This window comes from Microtus oregoni, unplaced genomic scaffold (genome assembly GCF_018167655.1).
Source record: "Microtus oregoni isolate MIOR12 unplaced genomic scaffold, Mior012 000000F_ref0000247, whole genome shotgun sequence".
Taxonomy (NCBI): domain Eukaryota; kingdom Metazoa; phylum Chordata; class Mammalia; order Rodentia; family Cricetidae; genus Microtus; species Microtus oregoni.
The window spans coordinates 54,362,125-54,377,143 of NW_024543059.1; the positions used below are offsets into that span (position 1 = coordinate 54,362,125).

The 15,019-nt window shown below is 46.1% G+C and overlaps 1 protein-coding gene across 2 annotated transcripts in view; it reads left to right on the plus strand.

Annotated features, from left to right (window-relative positions):
- The first annotated feature begins 3,399 nt into the window (after positions 1-3,399).
- The window catches only part of St6galnac5 (ST6 N-acetylgalactosaminide alpha-2,6-sialyltransferase 5), a 150,435-nt gene continuing 138,815 nt past the window's right edge, over positions 3,400-15,019 (plus strand). For both annotated transcript variants that reach the window (XR_005974667.1, XM_041656612.1), the window contains exons 1-2: positions 3,400-3,684; positions 4,362-4,601. Coding sequence is in view for 1 of the 2 variants with exons in the window: in XM_041656612.1 (XP_041512546.1) it covers positions 3,670-3,684; positions 4,362-4,601 (255 nt within the window). In the remaining variant the exon portion in view is untranslated. The remainder of the gene's footprint in view (positions 3,685-4,361; positions 4,602-15,019) is intronic.

Below are 15,019 nucleotides of genomic sequence, written 5' to 3' on the forward strand. Positions count from 1 at the left end.
AGGGATAGGAGCTAAAGGCATTCAGCCTGAGGATTCGCAGGGACATGATTGCCCCTTCAGTCTGAGGATTCGGAAGAGATAAGAACTCATGGCTGCTGCTCTGCTTCTCTGATCTTTCACAGCACTAACTCCTATATCTGACGCTGGGTTTTTAGTCTTAAGACCACTTAAAATTGTGCTACACCTTTCTCTGAATAATCGCTTAGGAACCACAGCAGAGCTCCTAGGCAGTTTGCCCGTGGCCTTCCCCCACCTCCAGTAGCTCTATGCTCCTTTGTTCTTTAAGTCCCCATGCGGATTCCACCTCTCTCTCATCACCAGGGACTTGCCTTGTTTCGTAAATTCTCAGCTTATTTTTATCACACAAACTACATTGTGCAACACTCAATTTATTTTCCAGTCTCTTTTTTTTCAAAAATAGGAACCAATTTGATTGGATATGATAGCAGGAGAGGCAGAAATGTAGCAAAATTTTAAATGGTGAGAAATCTGTCTCAGCTCCTTGGGTTTTGAGAGAAACTGTGACTCTTCTGCTCACTCTGTCCTGAGTTACAAAAGCAAGATGAACCAAAAGTCTTCACTGACTTGTATACCTGTCTGCTTGCCTCCAAGTAAATCTAGTATTCATGAATTTGCCTATTTTGTGTTTGTTCTGGCTATTCAGATTAATAACTGAAAGGCTTATGTAAGTATAGGTGGATACTCTTAAAATCTCACACTTCTTGAGTATTTTTTGTTTTTAAGAAAGGGTATACGTGGAGCTTCTCTGTGTCTGGGAAACCACTCCCACAATAACCACCACACAGCAGCTTAATGTTAATTATCAAATGCTTGGTTGATAGCACAGACTTATTACTAACTAACTCTTATAACTTAAATTAACCCATTTATATTCATCTATGCGCCACCCCAAGGCTAGGGGCCTTTACCTCTCCTGCATGTCCTACTTCCTTTCTGTCTGGCAACTCCTCAGACTCCACCCTTCTTCTTCCCAGCCTCTCCGTGTCTGGCTGTCCTGTCTAACTACTGGCCAGTCAGTTTTTTAATTAAATTAGCCCCAGTGACAAATCCTCACGGTGTACAGAGGATTATTCCACAATAACGGGGTCTCACCATGTAGTCTTGACTTGGCTCCATACGTAGACTACCCTGGCCTCAGACGCACAGAGACCCACTTGCCTGTCCATCCCAAGTGCTGGGATTAAAGGAGAACCCCTCCGATCTTAAGAAAGCAGGGAGACAAAGCTGAGAAACAAATCTATTCATTGATCGTTCCCTATTCTGTGACATAAAAGTGCACAGCATTTACCTGAATACAGACTGCAAATTTCCTGAGACCAGCAGACCCAGGCACCACCTCGTACTAGAACACAGTAGGCCCTTAACAAAGTAGATCTTTGATAAGTATATGTTTGTTGACTCTATTGATCTTTCATAGTCTGTTCATTAAGTTTTCTACACACACACACCTGAATCCTTAGAGGGAAAATGCTGTGCTTGATTCGCCTCTGTGCTTCCTAAAGAGATCAATTGCTTAATTGATCATTAAACAATCATCAAGTTGAATTAACTGCCATTCATTATTTTTTCTGCCCTCCTCTGGCCCTACCTTGTCCATTTGACTCCCAAACCAGAATCCCGCCAAGACTTGCACCATCCGAATCAAATACTGAAAGTGGAAAGCCAGATGCCTTGAAGTCCTTCAAATCAAGCTCGGCATTAAAATGTTAAATATACTCTACTCATTTTGTGAGTAATTTTGTGAGCAGCTAACTGCAGTCCCCGGAGGGAATAAAACACAAGCTTAACGGGTCTGGTCGGACACACCGCGGAACAGATGTCCAACGTGCCGCCATGGCCTAAGTCACAAGTGTGATGTCTCTGTTTGGAGGGCAAAATATATGAGAAGTGTTTTATTGGTCACTTGGGCAACTTGCTAGATGGAGGGAGAGCAATCTGAGGAGGAAGGAGCTCTGTCTAGCTGTGTCTCCCAAGCAGCGTTGGAAAAACACAGATAATCTGCTTGCAATGATTCATCAGGTCGGTCCTTTGTTTCATTAATTTGAGTGTCAAGTGCAGCCATACAATAAAGAACTGCCAAGACCCGATAAGATTCTCCTCCAGCTGCTGCTTTCCCTGCCCACACAACGGGCACTATTCATGCCCACAGCACAAATTGAATAAAAAGCTAACTGCAAGGCTGGCAATGTTGGACAGTGCTTTGAATTTTTTGTATTTTCCCTAAAAGGCTCCATAGCGTGTGTTTCTGTCTCCTGAATGTTCATTACTGAACCAATCATTTTAACTTTGGTAGCCTGGAAGTAGGCCTCTTAAGTTAAAAATAATACTGGCTGTGTCACCTGTCCAGCGGTAGACTAGGGAAGATTAAAAAAAAAAAAAAAAAAAAAAAGCTAAGATTGCAATGCCCGTGCTGGCCCCGAGAAAGAACTCCCTGTGCCCGTGGTCCAGGTGGGCTGAGCATCATCCCTGCCTTCATGTGATCTTTAGCCTCCGTGCTATAGGTCCAGTGTGAAGAGAGACACGGAGACAACTGTGCCTACTGAACAATTCCACAAGAAATACGTTTTCAGCTAAACAGCTAGCTCAGCCATGCTCTGATTGGCTGTAGGGATGAGAACAGCCTTAGAACCGGCCAGATGCAAACTCAACACTGAACAGAGGTCAGATTTAATTTTTTAGTTTAATCTAAGTTCTGAACGTGAAATCGTGAATGTCAGTGGATTAGCTTACACAGCACAAGTGAAGCACCAGGCTTATATGATTAAAAAAATCATGTTTTTATCTTCACCAGCTAGTACATCTTCACTGCGATTAGGAAGACTCTGCGGTCCTGGTTAATCACATGGGTAGGATGCACTGACTGTTTCCGAAACTTTGAAATTAAGTACTGGGGACTTCAAAGGTTGAGTAGAAATATAAATTGTGTTCTTGGAAGCAAATGATGAATGAAGTCATTTACATGAAAGAGTACGGTCCAAAGGAAGCATGAGACTAACAATTTGTCAAAACAAAATTAAGAAGGAAAAGGACATTCGAAAACAACTAGAAATTGCACTGACATAATTTTTCAGAAAAATAATTCTAAGGTAACATTTTCCAAGCAGCAAACACAAAATGCAAATATAAATAGATCTATTGGCATTTGGGAAGTTAACTTGTTTTTAATAGAATCATAAAACTGAAATTTTCGTTAGTAAATTTTCAAATGACCACCATGTTCAGGATCGAACTGGGTTCTGAGTCCTTTTTAGCTTGATGGTTCCATGAAAAGATAATAAATCTCCAAACCAAGAAGTGGGTACACCCTTGCGGTTAACTGTCTCGCCCCAGAAATTCCACATCACTGAAAAGATGGTTTGGGGGCTGGGAGGGGGACTGCAGAGGACTCTAGGACCCAGCAGGCGGCGGCAGGAGGCAGTGTGTGGATCGCTGAGACTCGGAGGGTCCGGCTCAGTTTTAATTCTCCTCTAATCTCTGCCACAGCAGCGCTTCCCAGGTCGCGAGGCTTCTGCTCCCGTTCAGCTGCCCGCTGGCCGCCAGGCAAGCATCCGAGGCGCCTCTGCCCCATCACCCACCATGGACAGCCTCCAAGAAAAAGTGGCTCCGGACGCGCTTGCCTGAGAATTCCGCACAAAAGAGGCGCTCAAAATGAAGACCTTGATGGTGAGTCTGTTGTTCCAACTCCGCCAGGCAGAGGCAAGGACCCCCGGGGCTCTATGTCCCAGGGGATGCCCGTAGAAGCCTGGCCGGGTACCTAGCCCTGTGGCAAAAGGTCGCCTGTCATGGGTGACAACTTTCCACCTGGCTTGGAACCCCGGGATAAACACTAGAGATGCCTGGGCTCCTGGATCTTTAATGAGTGATCCAAGGAGCGACTGGAGAGCAGAGGAGCAGGCTGACCTCTCTGGAAAGGAAGGTGCCCCACAGCCACTGCTGGGCACAAACTCGGAGGGGCAGAGGGGCGGGGAGAAGGGACCATCATCGACTTTCTTGGTTTCCTTGTCGGATTTCAAACTTAGCGGGGATCGCTGCGGGAAGCCCCGGGGGCCCAGAAGAGATGGTGTGCAGACGGATGAGATCCCAGCAGCATAGGTGGGGACCAGACCTTCCTCCCCAAATTGCCCAGGGCGAGCATGCTCACCCTCACCGCAGGTCACTGCGCGTGCCACCACTGTGAGACGCGGGCTGTGAGTGCATCCCCGGCAGGTGTACTGGACCATGTCACCTCTGCTCCCGGCTGCCCAGGACCTGTGCGTGTCAATAGGAGCCGCAAGCTTCCCGGCTCCACGCTCAGTGCTCAGTCGCTGTCTTCTCTCTCTTGCCCGCCCTCCCGCCCGCAGCACCATGGTCTGGCAGTGTGTTTAGTGCTCACTACCATGTGCACCAGCTTGTTGCTCGTGTACAGCAGCCTCGGCAGCCAGAAGGAGCGGCCCCCGCAGCAGCAGCAGCAGCAGCAGCAACAACAGCAGCAGGCGACTGCCGGCAGCGCGCAGCCAGCAGAGAGCAGTCCCCAGCCACGTAGGACCGCCCCCGCCGGACACCCGCAGTTGGATGGATACCTTGGTGTAGCAGACCACAAGGTGACAGCTTGTGCGCCATCCTGCCGGCCACCGCTTGGCCTGGGCACCCTGTACACCTTACTGTTCCTCTTTGCTGGGGCGGTGAGGCACAGGAGAAGGTGTTAGTTCGGAGGCTGGAAGGTAGTGTGCACCAGTTGGGGCAGGGAGGGGTGTGTGCTAGCTATGAATTGCTATTCCGAGGAGGATGCAAAGTTCATCAAGGAATAGGAATGAGGTGAGTGGACCCCAAACCTCAAAGATCCTGGACTAGAATCCTGAGCCCTAGCAATAGCAGCTGCTGATGGATGTCCAGTTGCTGGAGCCTGGTGTATTCTAGACCAGTACTGCGCGGGTGAGAGGAAACATGAATCTCAGGGTCTAATACCATGGTTCCTCCTGCACTTCCAGAGAGAACAAGAAAGAGCCCCCGTCACAGCTCAGTCCTCAGGTTCCCCCCTCTGATCTCTGCTGGGTACTGCTCTGGGCTGAAAGGCCCCAGCCCCTGGGGAGCCCAGTTCTGGCAGGCACAGAGGGCTGGAGGCATACACAGCTCCCATTGGCTAGAAAGCCTGTTTTCCTTTGCCTTCCGGGAAGCTACTGCATGGCTTGGCTAATAATTAATAAGCTGGGTTTTTTTTCCCTTTAAATTGAACCTCCTTTCCTTAGACTAACAAGTCTCCGGTTTCAGTACAGGAAGCCACTGGGAGAAACCAAATCAAGTTTCCTGATTCCCGTGATATTTTAATACAGTTTAAATTCATCTCTGATTATTTGAAATTGCTAGTGTGTTTATTAAACACACACACTTCCACTCTGTGTCTATAAACCTAGAAGATGACTTGAAAGCTCTCAACTCTTTTACTGCATGTTATGATCGTGAACCAAAGTAATATTTGCAGATGTTCCTTGCAGAGCAAGAAGATTGCTCTTGTCACACATGAGTTAAGTCAGACTTTAAGTGACAATCCAAGTATTGCCACGCACCTGTGCTGTGTAGAATGCTACCGATGTGAAGAACCCAAAGGGGCTTCATATGCAGGACTCAGCTTTCCCATCCCTGAATGCCTGATGAAAATAAGGCGTGCCCCGAGATGAGCGGAGCAAGATGCGCTGCTAGGTGAAGCCAGCGCTGGCTGTAAACGGTGCTGTGGGGTGCACCGAGGAGGAGCTCACATCCTCTGAGAGGCAAGCAATGTTTCTTTGACAATATGGAAGTTGTACTAGGGAGACTTCTGAGATGTGAACAGGAGGAGGTGCCCATTTGGGGTAGACTTAAAACTCCAATGCAGAGGCTTAACAATTATAGTTTCGGTTCGCCTTGGTTGCTGATTGATGTCGTGCTGGGGTCTGCATGTGCGGGCTACTGATAAGGCCTGCAGGTGTGGGGAACTTTAGCCCTGGCTTCTGCCTGGGGATGGATGTGGCATTCTGTGTGGGTCACTGGCATGTGATCAATAAGGTATGGTGGTGGATTTCACACTTGTTCTTTAGTGGGAACCCACCTCAAATTGTGGAACCATTCATGAACAGGGAATGTCTAAAGATCCAGACCCTGCAAGCTCTGATGGACATGGGATGATATTCCTAATACTTTGTTTCTTCTGGAACCTAGTGTTCAACTATCCCCAACTAGGAGGACTGAGAGTTTAACAGTAATCTTTAAAAAAAATGCTTATGCAAACAGGTGTGCTGTTAATATTTTCAGGGTATCGGGGCCTTGTGTGATTAGGATGAACAATGACCTTTCCATGTTTTAAGAAATGCTACATGCAAATGGAAATTCTTGGCAGACGGAGGTCTTCTCTGTATAAATTATCCGTATCGATGCAATTCGTTCCTTGAAAACCACCATCTCCCAGTATGCACACTCTGGCAAACCCAACACTGTGGGCTAAGGCTGAAGAATGGCAAATTTGAGGTCAGTCTGAGTAACATAGGGCACCTTGTGCCAAAAATCCAAGAGAGACAGGAAAGAAAAAAGAAAAGGAAGGAAGGAAGGAAGGAAAGAAAAGAGGGAAGGGAGGGAGAGAAGGAAGAAGGGAGGGAGCTGAGGAAGGAAGGGAAACAGAAGGAAAGGAGGAAGGGGAAACAATAAGGAATGGAGGAAGGAGGAAAGGAAGAAAGGAGGGGAGCAAAGAAGAAAGGAGGAGGGAACAAAAGAGGAAGAAGTAGAAGAAGGATAAAGGAAGGAAATAAGAAAAGAAGGAGAAAGAAGGAAGGAGGGAGGGAAGGAAGAAGGAAGAAAAAGCAAGGATAAAGGGAGAAAAGAATGAAGGAAGGGAGAAGAAAGGAAAGAAGGAGAAAGGAAAAAAGCAAGGGCCCGTCTCACAAGTCCCACTCCGAGGTTGCACCAGAGCACAGATGACACCAGGCAAAGCAACAAGTGCAAACCCAAGATGCTCTACATCAGTGGGCCATGTCCCTTTGTCCCAATGAGCTGAGGCCAACCTGTCCAATGGCCCACTTTACCCTCTGTGGCTCTGGCCAGCAAATGGACGGAGCTCTCACTCCCAGGGGCAACCTGAGGCACACACCCCTACGAACACCTAGAAGCTACTGGTGGCTTCAGTTTTGCTTGAGACTGTCCGCAGTCTCCATCAGGTAAGGCTTGAAATCATTTGTTAGGGTGTCTGCAGAGAAGAACTTTACTCCAGTTAACACAGCAGGGGGTAGGGAACAAAACCTCTCCTGTCCTGACCACACTGTCGCATGGCACCATGTCCCCCTTTCTCTTCTTCTCTCTCACATCAGGCCTCAGAAAAATCACAGATACCCTGGAATGAGGCAACCCCAAAACCATATGCCCCTGCATCCTGATCAGAACTCAAACGGACATCGAGTTTACTCTTGATTCATAGAACCTAGAGAGACCTGTAGATACCATGAAGAAACCGTTCACATCTCCACAGCTCCAGGTCCCAAAGACAGATAGAGATGTGGTGTTTATGTGCATTTACACGACGGAATTAACATTATAACTCAAAGATTAAATTCAACAGGTGGCCCTAATCCCCAGCACATGAATTTTACAAATTATAGGTTGTCTGCTTTGATAGGCTTGTCGCCTATGACTATGGACTAAATTATTATTGAGATTAAATTATGGTGTGCTTTTGTTCAATGATAGGCTGAGTCAGGTGGGTGCATGTGAAGATTAAAACATCCTTTTGTCTGCCATAATAGGCCCTTCTCCCTCTCCTCCCACGTTCATAGACAAGAAGATAGGAATTGTAATCCCGGCATGAGTATACACACAGAAGGCCAGGATGTTGCTTTTCTGCCCAGTAGAGCCGCCCTCTTTCCCAGTCTCTCTTCCCTCCCACTCGTTCCTGCCCCGTTGGGTCTGTGTGTATTTAGTGATTATCCTCTGTGTTGTCAGTTTTGGAAGCCACTGACAGCTAACACGACTGCTCAAGCACAAGAGAAGAAACCAATGTTCATATCCTGGGAAAATTTCCTCATTATTGTAGCATAATGTAACCAAACAAAATAGATACACACAGAGACCACACACGTGCACACACACATACATGTGCACGCTCTCTCTCTCTCTCTCAACACATTCAATCAAGCAGCTCTCAGAGGAAGGAACCAAGTCTTCCAGCACCAAGAAAAGAGAGAGAACTCAATTCTATTTCAAGCCTAGATCTTTCTAGGTAGATAAAGCCATTTTCCATCTGGTAGACCTTGGGAATTACAGTGCAGCTGATTCCCGCTTCACAAACCCTTATCACAGAAGGCCCACCTGTCTGTCACCTGCCCTACCCTTCTCTGCACAGGCTAAGGACAAGACAGTAAAGGGACCCTAGAGCTGAGGCCCTGCAGATACCTCTACACTTCACGAGCAGCCTCAGGTGGAAGTTGCCATAGGCCGACAGCACATTTGGACCTGTGCTTTCCTTTCTCGGGCACTGGGTTATTTGGTATTTTTTGGTGATTGTGCTGTTGTTATTAATATGCAGATGTCCCCAGGAAGTATGGACAAGTCATTTCAGCAACTAAAAAATAATCAGGAGAAAACCAATACGTCCTCTAACTTCTTTCAAAGCTATGGACGAAGGGTCCCTCTTTAGAAAGTCTATAAATGCTTAACGACAAGTTGACACCGTTTATTAAGCTCCATTTGATGACATTTGAGTAATCCAATCAGTGATAAATCATTTCTGTGTCCAGAAAATTCTGCATGAGCTAATTCCCCATGCTCAGGTGCTAGCACACCCGGTCTGCCAACACCGATGAAATTACACAGAAAAGGAGTCACGAGGTCAAGCAGCTTCTGCCAGTGAAGAGCTTCAACAGTGTGGGCAGGTGGGCTGGCTCGGCAGGGAGAGGCGCTTGCTGGCATGCCCTGAGTGCATCCTCGGGACCCATGTGGTGAAAGGAGAGAATATACTCCCGCAAGCTGCCCTCTGACTTCTACGAGTGAATCACAGTGCATACTCACATACTCACTCTCTCTCTCTCTTATAAAAGTAAAGGGTTTAATTTTAATTTAAAATTTCAATAATATGGCTACTTTTAACAAAAGAAAGATTTGTGTGACAGTGACAATAGTTAAAATACTGACCCCACACTGCTGTGATGGCAGGAATTTTGCATTGGAGGCAGTGCCAACATCACTCCAGCTTTGTGTCCTTGGTGAGGGACTGTAGGCTGCCCCCTGTGAAGTTTCTTCCGTCAGGATCTGCCCTCCTTCTCATGGGAAGCCCCTCCCCAAAGTCTTTCTTCTCACAGGACCTCAGGTGATGTCATCTTTTGATGAGCCACATTTTGTTTTTCTTTCCTTGTATCTCATAATACCTTAATTTAAGTAAGCTTAAAGCTGTCTGTCAGATCCCCTCTGAGGACAATCTAGTGCTGTCACGGTAACGGTCTTTGTCCATCTTCTTAACCAGTGTAACTCCAAGAACTGGATGGAGTAGAACTTGGCACTAGTGGGTATGTAATTCATACGTACTGAAAGAGATCAGAACGTGGGGGCAGAGCTGAGCACTCCACTTTACACGCATGTTTCCTCCATGGGAAATATCAGTGTGGTCCCAAGGCCTTGTAGGTCTTGTTTTCCTAAATTTATTTTTGCAAGAAAAACAATAACTATAAGTATATCCATGGAGAAGAAAAAAATTAAAAACAAAAAGCATTGGGAACAAGACGTGGGAGTCCACCTAACAGGCTTCCTTGTGATTCCTGTACATATTAAAGCTGGAGAGTTACTGTCAGGAGTGTCTTAGCCTCACAGTGATTTGTTCTGGAGGTTTGGAGCTCATTGCAGGCCCTGGCAAATGCTCACTGAAGGCCGAACAGTTTCAGGACTGGGCACAATCCCTATCCTCAAAGGGCCTTTGATCTCCTTGGAGAAGACAGACAAAGGAGAAAGCAGTTAAATAATAAAGCCAGGGCTGAATGACAATGTGGGAGGCAGTAGACAGCCAAGGCACACTGACTCACAGAGGGCAGCGTCTGTGCTGTTTGCTCGACAACAAACTGAGCTAAATGCTGTTACTACAGTAGGAGCATATAAATAAAGCCTTCTATACAGAATAGAGCACATAAAACTACCATTGTATTGTTTAACCCCATCTATAGATTGGGGTGGGCGCATGCTCTGATAACTAGTCATTCAACAAGGTGGGTATCAAAACTATTGCCAAGGGGATTGATTTCTACATTCAAGATGTTAAGTTTATGACACTGCCCTGTGAGGCTTAGTTTCCTCTGTAGCGTGGCCTCAGCGTCACAGTTAAGCTAAACCCTGTACCTTCTGTTTGGTGAATGTGGAGATGATCGCATCAGCCAGCAGACAGCACTTGTTGTCTGTCATGGGCCTACTTGACCTGTTCGCAAGGTGCACGTCCATCACCTTAGGGCCAGGCAGCAGCAGGTGGACTTCCTGCCCTGAAAATACGATCTGGAGGAGATTGAAGGGGGATAGGAGAGAGTCAGCAAGGTTCCAGACTACTCTGGCAGCAGCTGTGCAGCTTCTTAAGCTAGGGAGACAATGAATGACTTTCTCATAGGGAAGAGTGTCCCCTCTGCTCTTGAACTTGATGCAGGAAAAGGACTCTCCTGGAAGTCAGTGAACGCATGATTAGGCAAAATGTGGGTGGTGACGACATTTATACGCTGCATTCAGATTCTCTTCCACGTACTCCTTCCGTCTTAAATGTTTAGGCCAGCGTTGGACAAATAAATATTTTTACTGTGTGTTCCAATCATTATAACTTCCCAGACAAAAATCACAGGAAGTGTGTTCCCAGCTGAGACATCCCATCCACAGAAAGCCCTCCTTGTCATGTAGCCCAGGTTAGACCAGGGCTAGATGTTTGGTCTTCATATCTAGAATTCTATGAAATGTCTGCCTCCCGGCTTGGCAACTGGCTTTCGGAGACCGGACTATTTTCTGTATGTATGTCATATTTTCAGGTTTTAGCATAATTCCTGGGTCTGCAATAAATATTTGTCAAATAAACCCTGTCTATATAAATATTTTTAATTTCTTCTAAAATTAGCCTGTGTCAAATGTCTGACCATTTAGAGTTGCTGCAGGGGTCATTTCCTAAATACCAATCTCCCCCACCACAATTTATAGTTCACATAGTTAACTCATTTCTATATTTTTGAACTAATCAGATCTCTTAAGACATATTCAGGATTTTTGAGTTACACAGACAACTTTAAAAAATTATCAAAAGGTATTCCTGAATAGTTGTGTGATTTGCCCAAGGTCACGGCTAGTGGCAGCTGGGGATGACATGTGATCCTGATGTGTGCTCCATTATCATGAGGGGATTCGGGGCCAATATCTCCTGAGCAGTGACTTGCCGGTATTTGGACAGAATTTATTAAAATGAAGAGCCTAGGCCTACCCAGTTATTGGAAAGAAATAAATATTTAAACATCTCATTATTCTGAAATGAATATGAGAATATGCCTCCAGATAGTTGAAATGGGTCTTCAACCAATGGCTGTACTTGCCACAGCTACTCTAAGGGTGCAGAATACAGGGCACCAATGTAATTGGAACAATTTGCAACTCAGAGTAGATTTGGCCGTGAAGAGTCACTGAGGCAAGCTGGGAAGGTGGCTTTGTGTGTCGCTTGCTGCTTGCAGCACAAGCCTGAAGACCTGAAGTTGACCCTTTAAACCTACATAAAACCCAAGAGCATGCTTCTGTAATCCCAACCGTCCTCAAAGAAATGGGGGGGAGAAGGCAGGAGAATTTCCTAGAAGGTCCTGGGACCAGCTAGCCTGGTATATGTGTGCAGTCACAGGACAGAAGGAACACCCTGTCCCCAAAACAAGGTAGAATGGTCGAGACCAATTTTTGAGGGCTGATCCCTGACTCCATTGTGTACTGTTCTGCACACTCACACACACACCCCACACTCATACAGAGAAAGAGAGGGAGACAGAAAGAGCCATGATTGATATACTTTGTTTCCCTCTGAAACTTCACAGGCCAGGTCTCCTTACCTGTTTTCTCTGTGTGCTCCAACAGAACCGTGGTCCACTGAGCACTGAACACTCTGTCTTTTCCAGCTCAGTTGCACGCATCCCTCAGTCATCCCCCAAACATCACAGTATACACTCACTGATACTGATGTCTGCCCTAGCTAGCTTCTTGTTTCTGTGATAAAAACACTGACCAAAACCAGCTCGGGGGAACGAACGGGTTAACTCTACATACGTGGCTTTGCTCCCAGATAGGAACTGAGGGAAGTGGGGCAGGAACTCAAGCAGGAACAGAGGAAGAGCTAGCCCTGCAGGAGTGCTGCTCACTAGCTTACTCTCCACACCTCCCTCATGGCTCACACACCTGAGGGCTACCTTCCGGGCTGACCCTGCCCACAGTAGTATGGGCCCTCCCACATCAATCGTTAGCAAAGAAAATGTCCCACAGAAACACAGACAGGCCAATCGGGGGAGGCATTTCTCTCAGTTGAGGGTCCCCCACCTCAGATTTGCCTAGGTTTGTGTCTAGTTGATAAAAATTAACCCACATAATCAAACCGAGGGGAGGGTGTTTAATTACACACAGACAGTGCTACAGCCCGGGGAAGACGTGCCATCTAGAGACTCAGGCAACCATGAGTTCGAAGGACCGTCCCTCTGCAAAGCCCTCGGCCTCCCCTCCCCTCGGAGAAGGAATACCTCCTCTGAATTACTCCAGGCAGGAAAGAGACTCTTTTAGAACTATAAGGGAGAGAATTAACCTTGACAGTTTCTGTAGCTCGGCATGAAAAGAAAACTTTATTATTATTATTATTTTCTCTCTTTGTGGCTATGGTGCTATCTGCAGTGTCTCAGATCCAGGCAGACGCTGAGAGTTCTCGGCCTTAAGTGCAGAGTTAAACAATTATTTCTTATAAGAAGCATATTCTGAAAATGAATTGCACATATGGGACATCTCAGCTGACTATTACTGCGTATCTTCTTACAGACTGACTTATGTTTCTTGCAAGCTTCCATTGCAATGCTGGCCCATAGCTTAGAGGGACTGCCTGTGTGTGCCCAGCTTCGGCCCTGGCAGCTCTCCTGGGCCCAGGCTCCACACACTCTGGGCGCCTGTGTTGCTCATCCACATGTCCCTGCTGTTCCTTCCACAGAAAACACCCTTCCAGGGGCAGGAGATGACTCAAAATTAAAGCAGCCACTACTCTAGCAAAGACTCAAGTTCAGTCCCCTGCATCCACACCAGGTGACTCACAACAGCTCCAGAGGATTAGACTGCCTCTTCTTCTCTCAGTCGGCAATTGCACTCAGGTACACGTGACCACATACAGGCACATACAAGTGATGCAAAGAAAAACTTATCTTAAAAGGAAATATTCTTCTCTCATGTTGCCGGACACAGACCTACTTGTTCATTACGACCCAGCCTCAGCCTCCTTATCTAAACCCCAGATAGAACCCGCATGCTGAGGAAGGAGATACTCTTCCAGACTGCCCACATCAGTCATCACATTCACGAGGAGCACCTGCTATGCAGTAAGCATAAGAGGGGAAGGAGACAAGAGACCAACCCCCGCCCAGTAGCGCTTGGCCCTGAGAGTTCTGATGTTCTTCACACATCACAGAGTGTGCGTGTACCAAACAAGACAGTGCCCTGGCCGTATTATCTTCTGGGACCACCCCTGTATACACAGTTTGTTGTTGACAAAAATGTGCTTCCACTCTGCATGGCCGTATTAGCATCATACCTCAGTGAGGATAAGCTATTCTTTGTAGCTGTGTGCACTTTCAGATCCCATGGTATCTCCAATGGTTTCCTTACATGTCTCCCAGTCTCATCTACCTTCTTGTACATAATTTAGTGATATTATGTTTTGTAGGCATCAAATCTCAGGAAATCCTTGTTGAGTACTAGGTAGACAGAGGCTGGCTGTGATTATACATATTTTTTATGATATTATTGAGCTCTACATTTTTCTCTGCTCCCCTAACCTGCCTCTCCCCTCCCTTTCAACCCTCTCCCATGGTCCCCATGCTCCCAATTTACTCAGGAAATCTTGTCATTTTCTACTTCCCATATAGATTAGATCCATGTTTATCTCTCTTAGTGCCCTCATTGTTGTCTAGGTTCTCTGGGATTGTGAGTTGTAGGCTGGTTTTCTTTGCTTTATGTCTAAAAGCCACTTATGAGTGAGTACATATAATATTTGTCTTTCTGCGTCTTGGTTACCTCACTCAATATGATGTTTTCTAGATCCTGAATTACAAGATGTCATTAATTTTTCTGCGGTGTAGTACTCCATTGTGTAACTGTACCACATTTTCTTTATCTATTCTTTGGTCAAGGGGCATTTAGGTTGTTTCCAGGTTCTGGCAAAGACAAACAATGCTGCTATGAACATAGCTGAGCACATGTCCTTGTGGTACAATTGAGCATTCTTTGGGTATATACCCAAAAGTGGTATTACTGGGTCTTGAGGAAGGTTGTTTTCTAATTTTCTGAGAAATCACCATACTGATAGGTGATTATACATGTTATGAAGATATTCAAATAAATCCAGCTAATAAGCACATTAATCGTAAGAATGGACAAAGATGATAAGTGGGGTCTGTACAACTGCACATACCTAGCCTTAATTTCTACGTCTCTTGAAGACAGACTTCAATTAATGAACCTTCCAGAATGGTAGACCAGATGTCAAAGCAAGAGAGCATGTCCAGTTCTTTTGCAATGAGCTCTTATAACTTCTAGCTTAAGTCTGATGAGTGGTTAACCAATATGCATTCATTCCTTAGTTTGTTGTATGCATGGGCCTACCTTGTACCTAACATGGGGAAGGGGTGGCAGGAGGCAGCAAATGACAAGTAAAGCAATAACCCCCAACTCTGTGAAATTTACATCCATCGGTAAAAGCAGAGAAATAGATATCAAGGCCTTATGGAGGTTTAGATAGGAAACTGAGCATGCTCCAGGGATTGCATTTATC